The 15,527-nt window shown below is 44.3% G+C and overlaps 1 protein-coding gene across 3 annotated transcripts in view; it reads right to left on the bottom strand.

Moving 5' to 3' along the window:
- SLC8B1 (solute carrier family 8 member B1) overlaps positions 1-15,527 on the bottom strand; it is a 206,171-nt gene that overhangs the window by 84,439 nt on the left and 106,205 nt on the right. For all 3 annotated transcript variants that reach the window (XM_078667148.1, XM_078667147.1, XM_078667149.1), the window contains one exon: positions 1,652-1,704. In XM_078667148.1, the coding sequence (XP_078523274.1) occupies positions 1,652-1,704 (53 nt within the window). The remainder of the gene's footprint in view (positions 1-1,651; positions 1,705-15,527) is intronic.

The following is a 15,527-nucleotide window of genomic DNA, read 5'->3' as shown; positions in this document are numbered from 1 at the left end:
AATCAGGTTCATTTAGAGTAATTGTAAACATTGAGAATTACGGTCGGTGATACTTAAGGCAGAAGCGATGAGCTTCGCGATCACTCTTTGAAATACAATGGGAGAATAAAACATGATATTTACAGGGGAGAATGTCCTTGAACTGGAGTCCTGATGTGAAAGGACTGGAAATGAGAAGGGTGCATGAAGTAAATTAACAACCATGAGGTGCTGGTTACGGCGTGGGCGTCAGAACAATTCAAACCTCAAGGGGAAGACACAGACTGCTCCTAAGACGCCTGTTTGAGACAAACTCAGACTGAACCCCACCTGTGACTTTCCCTTTTTCACCAGACATCAGCAACTTACATTGCCTCCTACCACATTTCTTGTGCGGGGACCGCTCGCACTCTAATTACATCAGGTTGAGTGATTGGAGAATGTGGAATTGGCAGGGCAGATACATTGGGAGGGTAGGACCGGGGTAGTTGTGTGGTTGTTTAGGTTTACTTTCTCCGTCATGGACTATTATATCTTCGTAATAACATGATTAGATGCACTGTACATGGCTCTCTACTGTACCTATATCCTAGATTAACAAATATTTTATATGTAAATTCTATTATTCGACCGCCCATGTAAACGTACTTATTGATGTCTTAAGCAAACATTGTGTTTATGTTTCTAAAATGCAATAAAATAGGTTTTAAAAAAAAACACCATGGGGTGTTGGTTGTTGAAACAGGACGTTCTGGCCTAAGTATGGTGCGCCACAGCAAATGTGTGCTGGGGGGCTTTTCCATGAAAAACTTTTAAGTTTAAGCATAAAATGTACATTCTAGCCAGAGGCGGACAGTTAGCCAATTGGTGTCAGTGACAGAAGGTAGGGTGGTTACGTGGGGCATAAAAGATGACGTATGGCAAATATAATGGAGAGGTGTAGAGTGGAAGGCCAACTAGAATACTGCTGCAGTAGTATGGTCAGCTAATTACCAGGACGCCCTTAGAGTTTCACTGGTTTGAAATGAGAAGCTTTGTGGATTATTGGCATAATATACTACCGGCACCTGTTGGAAACCAAACAATCCTGTCACATGTTAGGGCTGGAGAACAAATCACAATTTCTACAGAGGATAGTTGAAGGGGGTCTTGAGGAAATGTACGGAGGACTGACCCTTCGGTGGAGATTGCAGGAAAGCAGGACATTTTATTTTCGATTAAGTGCACATGAGAAAATATAGAACCATAAAGTCACAAAACGGTCAGAGATTTGGATAATTTCTTCGAGGTGAGCATAGAAGAGAAAAAGATTTGGCGTATCATCGGCTAAGACTGGCACAAGAGAAACTGAATAAGGATATTATGTCATCAGAGGAGGTAGCACAGAGAAAAGTGAATAGCCAGTCCAGGATAAAGCCGGGAGGACCACTAATTAATAGCACCATGAGCGAGGATAGACAGGACCACAGGGATGGAGTAGAAGAAGTGGTTGTGATGGGCAGAGGTGATGAAATTAGACATATAGGAGACAGCAATGTCCACGCAGTGGAGTGAAGGAAAGCTAGAGTGGAGAGGCTTAAGTCAGAAGAGGCGAAAGGAAGTGAACAGAAAGCACAGAAGGCACTAGGTACCTGCTCAAAAATCGGGGGGAAAATGACAGATTTCTACTTACAATTTATCGGCAGTGGTTCCAAGGACGAGGAACAAATACAGCAACCAAAAGGCCTGTAATAAAAAAAGCAAACCAAGTATTATACAAACAAACAACACCAGTGCCAACGGGTCACATGCTGAGAAAACAAATAAAGAAGCGCAGTAGGAAGTAGAAACATGTTGAAAAAGCAATCTAGATTGTAGACATTTACTATCTTAGGACTGCAGCATTATTTACTATTCCAGGGGCAAAACGGCTTTGCCAATAGGCCCCCATCATGCCAGTCAACACTCCTAGAATTCCAATATTGAGTCTACAAACAACTGTGATAAGAGCTCAGCCATGAGGCACACACACACTAATGTACCTCAATACAGGCTCCCAGCACCTCCAGGTATTCCCCTGCTGAGCCCCTATTAACAGAAGTACCTCAATTCGCACTTATTGCACCTCCTATGATACCAGACATGTTTGATCAAGGTACCTTCGAGTTCTCATCATGCACATCCCAATGTACCTCAAGCCAGACCTTCGGTTTCTCTGGGGACTGGAGTGCTGACCCCGGGACTTGCAAAAATACCAAGGCCCTTAGAGACAGCATTTCAAGTTTATCAGATGTCGATTTCCTACACACAGCTGTGACAAGGCTCCACATAAGTGCCAGGAGCCGCCCACGCTATTCTTGGACAGTACAATTCCAACATGGTTCTGCTAACGCTCCTGAAATCTGTTTGACAGCTTCTCACACTATCCCAAGACAGAAATGCCCACAGCCCTGCTAACGCACCAGCTTCCATTACGGCAGGTAGCCACCCAGGCCTATCCAGTGGTCAGCTCCCAGATATCGTTCTTCTATGACACCTCAGTTTTGGCATGCTGCGCCCTCTTATTCATGCCCAAGGGTCTCTTTGTACATCCACCAATACGCCACACCAGACCTCAGAAACACACACGAAGGAACTAGATTCCCTCGAGAATCCAGCGCTCAGTCGAAAGACCTACTCGAAGCTCTGCCCAACGTTGAATCCTTTACTTGGGGTCCTGTTGTTGATGGGCAATATTTTGTGTGTTTTCATCGTTAACCCCTGTTTTCCTAATGCCACCAGTACTATTGCAATCCATATTTGCAACTGGCTTTCCAGGAGTAGCAAAGTTAGGCAGTCAAGGCTTACTCTGTGTGGAGGAAGAGGTTACAATACAGGTAGGGTCAAACAGGATAGCCAGCAGAACCCTGGAAGCGCTTAACAGAATAAATAGATGACATTCTACAAATATGTGCACTATAAGCTTGCAGACCCCACCCCGGTGGGTGTATAGCGTGACTAAATGCAAATAGGCTCATTGTTCAAGCGTCAAGACCAGGCGAGTGCCACCTTCCTTTACAAACTAGGTAGACACATACCAAACAAATACTTTTATGAGAATCATCTTACAATACCTTACCCAAGCCTCTCTTTCAGCACCATGATGACCAGGGACAATACAAGCAAGCTAGAAGCATTTTCTAGTACACCCCCTTGGTAGGAACCGCCTTATGGAGAGGTAATTAAAACAAAACTATCTAGCACGAGCTCCAACAACATATCATCAACCATAAAACTCTATGCCCAGTTTGTTCTCTTGGACTCTCCGCTCTTCTGACTATCATTCTTGCCAGCACAAATATTTTGATAGCTTTTGCCTAAAGTGCTCTGTACAGCAAATAGCCTTTTTATATGATATGACTGGACCAAGCCTCTAGCCATCAAAAACATGTAACAAAGTTCTGGAGACGATGTCTTAAGTTTTGATGATCAATCATTGACTAATAAGAAGTGGAAAAACTGTTTTGCCCCCTAGGATTTAACGCAAAAACCTTTAACAATCTCCATATCTATGCTCAATTTTCCACTGTCCAGGTGGAACATAGCCATCAATACATGTAAAATACAGAGATGGCTTGACCGAAGTGGTGTTTGGACAGCCAGATAAATTGACCTGTGAACCGGACCTTTATTTTAAAGAAGTCATTTAAACAAGCAGCGTTGAAAAATGTGGGTGGGAACAGTGGACTTAAAGGGTCACCGGTCCTGTGGTCTGCTTAGCTTGCAATTGCTCAGCCCATTATGGCAGGATGTGGTTATTTCAGACAATGCTGAAGGAACTTCTCAGAAAGGACCTGATTTGCAATGACCTTCATCAGCAGAATGCAACCTCAATCTTGAAGAGGTCTATTTCTCGAATTTCCATAGGAGCTAACAGGATTTGTCAGTATTTGAATCACCATTTGTCCCAAATGTAAAGTAAAGCAAAATGTACGTTTGAAAATGCAAAGTAATAATTCTTACTAGAAACTAAAACTGGTTCAAAGGACCAATGCAAAGAATTCACCTTCGCATTGCACAAGGCAGAACAATTTTTCAAAATATCAATAAGATTCACTGGCATAAGAGAAAAATCCAAATTCAGCACTGAGTGCACTCTTGCCACTTCTAGCACAGAACTAAGGGTGGAGAGGTTAAAAATCCCTGCTATCTGTTGATCTAGATCCTCGATTTCATGTAACAAAGTTTGCCTCTTCAATCATGTTAAAAAAGGGGTCACTACATCCTATGCATCCCATTCCTAAAAGAAAGGCAATATATGTAGGCTAGAACTTCTACTCGTATTTGTTGGATTTTTGAGTATTTCAACCTAAAATAATGTACGTCAGTTATGTTAGATGGGTTTGTAAATCGCAACAAATACCCATAAACTGGCTTTCCGGCACTAATAGGAGATAGTGACAGAGTATGTCAAATGAACTAGAACATTATTTAAAAAGATGTGTTTTTAGTGGTTTTCTGGAGCTTAGTAGATTATTGTTGGACCCAAGTTGTTCAGGTAGTGAATTCCATATTTTGGCAGCGATGTATACAAATGATCGACCTCCTCCTCTCGCCCTCTTGATTTTCAACACTGCCACAAGGGAGAGTTTATTCCATCGTCAAGCTCCTCTGATTATATACGGTGTAATACGATGTTGCAAAGCATATGGTCTGGCTGAATATTTTAATTTGTGTGGAATGCATAAGGCCTTAAGTTCTATGCGTTTGTTAATGGAGAGCCAATGCAATTGCCGAAGGGCTGGCCGAGTTCAAAGGAGAAGAATACAAGACGAGCCCCAGAGACTCTGGCCCCATACCGCCTCTTGAAATAACTCATGTAGGCAGAGCAGTGTCAATGTTTGGTAGGATTTACCACTAGAATCCCTGGTCCACAAATTACACTGCGCCCCTGTTACTCGCTTAGGGCACCAGACTCTCCAGGAGTATGGAAACTGAGAAGTCAGGGCCCCAAATAGATTTATAGCATTTAAGTGCAAGGTGCTAGGTTTTAATTAACATTGAGCACTATGAACTATGTTCACCTGTGGAACACTATCTGGTCTCCAAATCCTTTGTAGGTTTTTTGGAAGAACGTGCTTGTGACTTTGAATAGCATTGGGCAGTTTACTTTTTCTGACTACCTCTATGGTTTCAGACCATCAAACTCGACAATCTGTAAGTGAAGGCGCTACACATTTGTTGTTCTTCATTGTACCCACAACGCGAGTGACAGTGGCTGCTGGTTCTTGACCACGGGCTATGAGGCGACTGGAGTTAGTAGCAGTGGAATCATTCAAGTATTTCAGGCCATTTTTACCTGCACCCCACCAGAAAGAAGGCTTACTGACTCTTCCCTGATAAAAGTGCTTCCAATCGGATTTAAAGGGATTCCTTAGCCATGTGTGTGCCGGGTGCATGCAGGGTGTGTGTGTTATGAACAGAAGATGTCCATTTGAGATACTATGTGGCTGATGGCACAAGAAGGCCGCCTCTCTCCAGTCCATCCTTTGTGTATGGTGTACATCACTGCCTGCCTGTCCCTTATGTTCAAGACTGCACCCGCCAGGTGCGCAATATGATCGAGAGTATCTGGAATGAAGAAACTAAAACACACTCAAGTAGGACACCGGATATAGGCGAAGTTTTCCTCAGGCACTATAAGGGAATTTATCAATCGGACTATAATGCACCTTCGGAATTGATTCATGTTTTTTTTTCGGGACTTGCCAGTCCCTATTTTAAATATGAATTTTCGTAGGGAATCATTAGCTGATTTTACTAAGGAAGAACTTGATTTAGTCATAAGCTCCTTGCCTAATTGTAAAGCGACGGGGGAAGACGGCTTTCCTGTGTAATTTTTTCTAAAATTCGCACCAACGCTCAATACTGAAATCTTAAACTTAGCGAACTATTTACTACAAAGGACCGACCCGCCGTTATCTTTTCGCACAGCAGTAGTGGCCGCATTTTAAAGAAGGATAAAGACAGTGAAAACGTAAACTCCTATAGACCTATAAGCCTTTTAAATGCAGACTACAAATTATTAAAAAACTCCTCACTAATAGGCTAAATAGAATGGTAGGTTCACTTATTGAGAGGGATCAGTGTGGTTTTGTAGCTGGGAGACAGCTACATACCAACACAAATTGTTTATTAGACGCATTGGATTTTTTTCACATAAATAAGACTGAGGCCCTGGTCTGGTTTCTAGACGCCGAAAAAGCGTTCGATCTAGTATCATGGAATTGTCTGTTTCTGATTTAATAAGGCAGCTTTATACAAATTCTCAGGCGCAAATTTTAATTAGGTCTGTGAATATAGGTACATGTCAAATAAATAGAGGCACTAGGCAAGGGTGTCCTCTTTCTCTGATTTTATTTGTGTTACTTATTGAGCCACTTGCAATAGCAATTAGACAAAAAAAGGCATGTACGGCCCGCTTCAAGGTATGACCAATATAAAACTTTACGCTGACGATATAGTTCTTTTCTTAAACTCAAAAACAGACACTCCGTTAGAAATCATGAAGATTTTTTCAGATTTTCAAGTAATAGGAGGTTACAAAATAAATAAGATTGAAAAAAAAAAGACTGCACCCTCCCAGATACTGGAGTTGCTACAGAGAGGGAGAATTTTTCTCCAGCTCGCTCATTGTGAAATATAGGTTTTGTGAGCTCTGGGAAATATTTCTGTGTTGATGGATTATGGCTTTTAAATTGAGCTATCTAACTGCACCAGTCCGAGTACAATATACATCGTAAACTTGTCCAGTTCAGCCTGTTCTGGCCTTTTCCTATAACAATCGGAGACTTCAAAAACCTGGACAAATGGAAAAGATGCATTCTCGGACAAGGGTTAGGTACTACTATCTTGACATCAAGGAGACACTCTGCATGGGTGCACAAGTGGCATTTTACTGGTGACTGTCCCTCTCTCTGACTGCCTGAGCAGACCTTCTAGCCACCTGGAAACACTGTACAAGGCTCTGCTGATTCACAAATGTGCATGGAGAATAACTCAAGGACGTGAGGTCACCAAGGATCCACGAGACTCCGGCAGCCCAGCTCCCTTGGAGAAAAGAGAAAGACCACAAACAATGCACTACCTGGGTCCTAGAGCTTTGGAGACGTTTCCGCGATTCATCACTGATCACTCTGTACCATCTCTGACAACCCTGTTCTTTTTGAGTGGCCATATCTGATCCCTTCTTAGGCCAAAGTTGCCATGAGATGTGTACCACTCCTTGGAGCAATCGTTAAAATTCCTGAAATCTGACCATCCCTCTAGCCCTTACATTCCAGAGATATTACAGAGTGAAGTTGCAGTTGGGGTCCAACTTAAATTCCGGGTCCTAGATGAGAATGGTGAAGCGCTGGAGTTACGTGTGTGCCCTTAGCTTCCTGTCTATCATAGGAACAAGAAAATGAAGACGACTGGCTACTACATATGCCCAGACTGCAAAACCATTAATACAGGTTAGGTCCTTAATTGGACTAGACTGGTAGACTTCTGCACCTGGCAGTGAAGGCTCGTCACTCTAAAGAACATCATCGTCTTCAGTTGGGTGGGATCATTGGAATTTCAGTGTGTTTTTTGGGTTAAGGGATTTTCATTAACTACAGTAGATTCAGAAGTTGGCTGCAAGACCAATGAGCTGTCCAGTTTACTGTCAGAGCCGAACACTTTGAAACACAGGGATACATTTATGCTAGCAAAGTTGTTAAATTGAATCATGTTGTTGTTTTACATCTCAGTTTCATTACCGGAGACTGTTTCACATATGATGTTGCAGAATTATCCAGACCCAAAACAAGGCTGTAATTCAAAAACACTGCATTTAATTATACAAAATTTCACGGGGTCCAATGTTCTGTGTAAATGCAAAAACCCATCTGGGGTCGTATCTCTTTCTCAAGAAGGCACTATGATTATTGGTTTACGTTATGTATCGGAATTTTAACTAATCTTTTTACTTATTTGTTAAAAGTACTATTCTTCTATGAGGATGAAGCACTGCCTGGACAGTTGATTTGCTGTGTAAACGAGAATCAGTGTTTATAGGTAGCGCATTGCCGCTGAAGCGCTTCGCGCTTTTACTGCTGAAATAGCGTTTTTTAACAATACCTGTTTAATTATTGGTTTTATTTTTGGGTTAGTATCCCCTGTTTTTATCTGCCCTCCTTACCTGCACCATAATTGGTCCTGCACCGCTACTTGAGCGGGTCCGGTTCCTGGGGTGGGTTTCATTTCCGCCGCCATCTTGGAGTGGTGTGGGTGTTTGGTTAGGCGCCAGTATCTGCGTGCGCCCTACTGCGCAGGAGCCAGCGAGGGTCACCTATTTAAAGCTCCTCCCCATGCGCAGCGGGATCGCGCAGCGGGTGCGCCTTCGCTTAGCCTGAATCGTGCCAGAGTCCTGCCCGTCTGCGCCCGTCCGCGTCTGGACGCGTCGGGCAGGGCAGGACCCTGGACCCTGTATTGTACTCCTCGGGGGCTACAATGCTACGTTACTCTAGGGAGTCGTTACTTACGATTGAACAGTGTAGTACGAGCTGTGATGCTTCTCGGGTAGGTCCGCTGCGTGGCCCTTATTCGTGTGTTTGTGGTAGGTGGACTCTGGACACTCCCATTCCTACTACCTGCATGAGTAAGGCCCCTGCCGCTGCTTCAAATAGTTCCCGTCCCCATTTTAGGATATGGAACTTGAATGTCAGGTCGTTGGTAAAACATCACCAAGCCATCTTTGACCTGATAGGCAAGGAGTCGCCGGATGCCTTCTGTTTGACCGAGACTTGGTTACAGGAGACAGAGACGGCCGTTATCAATTTGGCCTTCCCGCCCGAGTACTCGGTCTATACTCTTAACCGCTCTTCTAGAGGAGGGGGTATAGCACTGGCGGTCAAATCCTGCTATCCGTGCGACTGGCGAGGGCAAAAAATCACCGGCTGCGAAAGTGCGCTGTTTAAGATCTCTATTACGCCCCATTTCGCTTTCTCGGGCCTATTGATTTATCGTCCCCCTGGTAGCGATGTGGCTTTCAGGGAGGCCCTCCTGGACGCTATCAGCACGCTGGCAGTAGGCTGCGCCAACTTTTCCATTCTTGGCGATTTAAATCTTCACTATGACAACCTGACCATACCCGCGGTAAGCAGCTCTGTGGCGGACCTTGAGGCTCTCCAGCTGGTTCAGCTGGTCTCGCATTCCACCCATGTAGGCGGTCATATTTTAGACTCTTTTTTTACAAACTTGGTAGAGGATAGTACCTCCATTCCATCCCCCTTGGCCTGGACGGACCATTATCTGGTGCGTATCCAGTGCCCATTGCACAAGCCCCTCCTTAAACCTACGGTTCGAACTATTCCCAGGCGGTGCTGGAATAAACTTAAACTTGACGATTTTTACCATCTTTTGTCCACCAACCCGCCGGGTCCATTTGAAACCGTGGATGTGGGCTATGACCGCTTCTGTGAGTGGGTTACTAGGGCCCTTGACGCCCTTATTCCGACAGTCTTGTGCAAACGTGGGTTAAGGGACCCTAGCCCTTGGTACGATGACTCGCTGCGGGCGCTCAAAAGCGCCTGCAGGGGTGCAGAGCGGGAATGGCGTAAAAACTATGACAGCAACAAAAAAGTTCTATATCTGGCGGCTGTAAAATTCTATCATCGTGCTATCTGCAGAACTCGTGCGGCATTTTACGCCCTTCAATTTCGCACTAGTACCAATCCCTCAAAAACCATCTTCAAGGCCCTGAAAGATCTAATGGCTAAAAAGGTTGTAGCGAACAAACATGGTTCCACTTCATACTGTGAAACCTTAGCGGCCTTTTTCTTGGAAAAGGTCCATGCCATCTATAGAGCCTTTCCCACGGTCGCACCCTCCGTCGGAAGACCTCCTAAGCTCCCTGTACTGGACGTTTTACATTCTTTCCCCAGTTTAACACAGGAAAGCTTTCAGAAATTGGCTCAGCAGGTCAAGACTGGGTCTCCGGCTGATCCGTTCCGGCCAGCTCTGTTTAGGGACCTTACATCTCATGGTCTGTCGCCGGTTTGCTCTTTGATTAATACCTCATTAGCATCCGGTCTGGTTCCCGTTAAGTGGAAACAGGCGGTAGTTACGCCCATCCTAAAGAAACCAACTCTGGATGCCAGTAAACCGGAGAACTACCGCCCAATTTCACTTCTTCCGTGGCCAGCCAAAGTCGCGGAGGCGCATGTTAACTCTGCCCTCTCGGACCATCTATCACGGGCTAACATCTTAGACAGCACGCAGAATGGATTCCGAGCTGGTCATAGCACGGAGACAGCTCTCCTCTTTATGGTGGAAAACCTGCGCTCCGTGCTCGACGCGGGTCAAACGGCGGCGCTGGTGTTATTAGATCTAAGCGCCGCCTTTGACACCGTGTCCCACCAGATCCTTCTGCAACGTCTGGAGGAAGCAGGCGTCACCGGCCCCGCACTCCAGTGGTTCCGTTCTTTCCTTGCCAACCGATCTTTCTGCATGGCCGTCCCGCCCTACCAGTCCAAATTCCATCCTCTGGATCTGGGGGTCCCGCAGGGCTCCTCGCTGAGTCCCATGTTATTCAACCTTTACGTGAGACCGCTGGCTGAGGTTGTCAAGCATTGGGGTATGACCATGGTGTCATATGCTGACGACACTCAGCTAGCGGTTACGCTCAGCGTGGACGCTGTTATGGATGCTCCCAGATTCCAGAATGGACTCCGGGCGGTCGCCAGCTGGATGACTTCCAACTGTCTCCAGCTGAACGCAAATAAGACGGAAATTATGATCTTTGGCAAGCATACGGAACTCTGGGGTGATAGGTGGTGGCCTTCGGATTTGGGTCCCACGCCAACTCCGGTCTCTGAGTTAAAAAACCTTGGGGTCTGGCTTGACCCAACCCTCACCTTCGTCTGCCACACAAAGCGCACGGCGGCCTGTTGCTTTGGTATTCTGCGTGGACTACGTCCCGTATTAAAATTCTTCGATGCAACGACCAGGCAACTTGTGGTGCAGGCAACGGTGATTTCTCGGCTCGATTATGCCAGCTCCCTTCTGGTAGGGCTAAACCGGGCCGAAATCACCCGCCTTCAGCGCGTACAGAATGCAGCGGCTAGAGCAGTTGTGGGCTTACCAAGATTCTGTCCCACAACCAACACTCTGCGTGCCCTGCATTGGCTGCCGATTGCGCAAAGGATCAAGTTTAAGGTTCTTTGTGTAGCCTACAAGATCCTTAAGGGCTCTCCTGCCTTGATTCTCTCAAATCTGCTGTCCCTTTATGCTCCGGTCCGTTCTTTAAGATCATCGGACCTCGTACTTGCGGTGGTCCCCCGCTTCAAGCGTAGCCGTGCTGGCGGCCGCTCATTCAAAGTACGCGCCGCAGTACTGTGGAACTCTCTTCCCTTGGAGATCCGTGCCCTCGGTGATCTGCTTTCCTTTCGCCGAGCTGTTAAAACTTTTTTGTTCCCCTAGATTCTTAGTTTTTCTCCAGTTGTGTTGTGTTGTTACCTTATCGGGCGCCAGGACGCTCCTTTGCTGGAGCATCTGTGCGCGTAATAAATGACTCTAACATAACATAACATAACATAACATATTGCTACGGCCTCCTAGGGTAAGGATGAAGTTTTGACTGTTCAGCTTTGGCAGTGGATTCTCCAAGGTTATTAAAGAAGTAACTTGGTTATCCAATTGGAACACATTATCATTGGTAGCCATGGAACAGCAGCAAGGGTGCTACGGGCTACTTTCGGGCACATTAATCATAATAAAATTAAAAAAACCTGTCATTGCTCTAGTCTGAGGGTTCATCTAAAACTTCCCCCCCTCTTTTTTTATAATTATATTATTTCTTTTAGAGAGAGGTCAATTTCGAAATTTTCATTCACATACCTATTTTATATAAGCTAGTGTTTTCTCAACAGCAGCTGATGTTTTCGCTGCTATTAACAAGTATGTCCTCTAGTTAATCAAAAGTGGCCCTACTTTAAAAGTAGCAATATAATCTCCATTTCTTCGGATTCCTTCCTATTTCATAATTATGGACGAATGTAGAGAGATGATCTAGAATCAGCAGATATACTCAATTTGGTGATAATGTGAAGGAGGATATTCCTGTCTCTTTTTTAAGTCTCGGTTAGACAACACATGTGCGGTCTCTTCGAGACATGTTGTTTACAATCAATGGGATACAGCCCACCCATAGGCTTACTATTTGTTCACTTCCAACCTCGCTCTCCTATCTTTCATTCCAGTTTGTCCATGGTGATGGAGCAAGGGAGTTAGATTACCTGTTGCTGGTAGCCCGCTGGATCAATGGCATGCATGCGTCATGCCTCTGCTTGTGTTTGGACATTCCCTATCCCATGGATTAAGTACTTGTGTCCATCCACTGATCCCATTTTAGGAGCTACTTTTTTCTTTGTCTTTGAGCACTGAAGACGAGTGCTTGTGTTTTCAATTGCTCCGTCTCCTCCCACCCGCCCTCATCCCTGTTGCTTCTTTCCCTCCAAAGATCATATAGATATTCAGCGACCATTTACATTTTAAATCCAAATGGGGTTTGCACTTAATCGGTCAGCCTGATGACAAATGAAAACTCAATTTTACAACCCTATCTTGCAACAAGACTTGCAGGCACTTTGTTATATGCATCGGCAGAAAGACACACAGGCAGTCCAAGTCTCTCAGGACTTACTACCCCAGACCAAAGTTCCTGAGCTACTTGTGACTTAAAACGATTGCTCTAGCCCCTCCCCTCCCCCAACTAGAACCCACCGGACCGATGTGATTGGGAAACACAGAATGAAAGCTCCTCAACTGTTGTACACACAATAGCTGTGGATCTGATCCAATTCACAATGATGGCAGAGAACATGTAAAGCCACTTCCGATACGTCACAAAGAAACAAAAGCATTTTTATTTGCTCTTTCAAAGTGTCTTACCAGCTTTGCAAAGCATAATCACTGGGAAATGTCTGCAGATGCAGCTAGCAACACGTAGGGGACATGAAGAAATAATGCAAAATTAAAGAACATTTACAAAACAAAAACACAATAAAAAGGGCTCTATTTTGCACTAACTCTTAGGATTCGATGCAGAGGACTCAGCGAGCTGCCTTCAATCACCATGCCCCACTACCCCAGCAGAGCCTGTATTTAAACTTCAAAGCAGTGACGAAGCAGGAGTCATCTCAAGACTCCATCACTGGCAGGGGAGGCATCAACAGCTTCTGGGTGGCATTCACACTCTTTTAGGCAAAGGGGTAAGAGGACAGAAAAGAGAAACGACATTTTCACACCTCCCATGAAGGCGGCTCTCTCAGCACTTCCATACATATACTGTCTGCATTCCAAGTCAACATCAAAACCCCGCAGAGATCACTGGACAATATAGTTAACCGATGCAGACTGTGCCCCACACTCAGCTGGCCAGTGAACACAAAAAGCAATCAACTTCACATAATTAAACACAATGCCACACAGTCCAATAGAATGCAATTCCACCACACAAAAATCGACACTGCATAATTCTACTACACACAACATATATCAGCATCTCATAATTCCATGCCACACAATTCAACTCCATATCTTTCTACTCCATGTCACACAATTTCAATTCAACAAATTCAACTCCACATATTTTCACTCAACTCCTTGGCACATAATTACACTCCACATTTAACTCAACACCAAACAATTACATTCCCCATTATACCACATAATTACACTCCACATAACTCCACTCCCGTCGCATAGCAATACTCCACATAAATACTCTCCACACCATGCCACATAATTCCACTCAACATAATTTTACCCAATGCTACACAATTCCATGCTCCAGAATTCAGCCCCATACAATTACACTCCACACCACATATCTCAAATCCACACCATAGAATTCTACATCATGCCACATAATTCAATACCACGCCACATAATTACACTCCACTACATGCCACACTATGACACAATAGCACTTCACATAACTGCAATCCATGACACACAGTCCCACTCCACTCCACATTAATCCTACTACACTCAATACCACATAATTTATATCAACATAATCCCATGGCACACCATGCCACGTAAGGCCACTAAACATAGCTCTACTAAATGCCACACAATTCCACGCCACACGATTACACAAACAATTCCACTCTAACACACTTAATTTCACACCACATAATTGGAATCCACAGAATATAATTCAACAACATGGCACATAATCCAACTCCTCTACATGCAACTCCAACGCCACAAAATGCCATTCCACCTAAATCCATACAATGCAACATAATTACACTCCACATAATTACACTCCGCACCATACCACATATTTGCACAACACATATTTCAACTTCACACCACATACATCCACTCCATAACATATTGCTAAAAGACATTAACAATGCCAATAGATTGGCTGAGACCCATTGGCCGTGCCAGTACTTGTCTCTCCAGCTGAGGGTCAAGCCAATTTTATTCAGGAAAATTATTCATTTTATGCAGTCTATGCACTAGAAGAAATGGGGTTACAGAAAAAGAAAGCTAGTCGTTGCACTGCTCTTTCCTCAAAAACAGATTATCTGCCGGCAGAATTAAAATTCGCAGGATTTGTGCTTACGCTCACAACTGACCAAAAATGAAAGAACGTGTGCAAAACACTATTACGTGACGTCACTCTCACCCTTTCAAGAATACATGTGGGCTGATAGGATTTCACCATACTGAAATTCAGGCTTTGAAGTCACTACCGCAAGGGAACACCACAAAAAAAAAACTACAGCACACTGCAGTCATATTCTAAAATAAAAGGAAGAAGGTCTCGAGGATGCAATTCATACCGATATATACTTTACAAATGTTGCAATCTGGGAACTTGTGAGGTTTCAGAATCAGACAAAAGATTTCATCTGCTTAGATGTTAAATAATCTTATTTTGCTCACATCTTTCTATAAATGTTACATTTTTCTGTAAGGACCCGCCTCCCATATTGATTTTTCCTAATGCACTGCACTGGAGGATTAAGGTTGACTTACGTATCAATTTAAAATTAGATTTAGGATAACTCCTTTGGAAGTAGGCATTTATACACTAGGTCTCACAGTCATGGTGGTCTCACGGACCCAAAGGATACATTTCAGGGAAAGAACAGTCTCTCGCATGTGCTTTCAAATTTCCAAGATTCTTGGCTTGCAACATACATGCTACGCAGACTACTGCAGACAGGAAGTGGATATTGAGAATTGAGTCATAATGATGCAAGCAGAGTCGGCAATTGGTTATATGGACAGCCAAGTCAGACTATAGCTTCGAAGAACAGGCATGAAAAGAGACACCTAGAAACTTCGCAACAGTGGAGGTGATGTCAGATTTTGGGGCGAATGGAAAAAAGCGAATATTAAGTATAATCACCTACAGGGTGCCAATGTGCAAACAAACCTGGACCCGCTGAACCCCGACAACTACAGACAAAATACAAATGGACCTTTCCTGGGCAAACTGTTAGAACGAGCAGCATTCGCCCAGATGACACAATTCATTG

This window comes from Lissotriton helveticus, chromosome 11, assembly GCF_964261635.1.
Source record: "Lissotriton helveticus chromosome 11, aLisHel1.1, whole genome shotgun sequence".
In the NCBI taxonomy this organism is placed as follows: Eukaryota; Metazoa; Chordata; class Amphibia; order Caudata; family Salamandridae; genus Lissotriton; species Lissotriton helveticus.
Note: the sequence above shows the minus strand (reverse complement) of the source record. Positions and strands in the feature narration are given on the sequence as shown.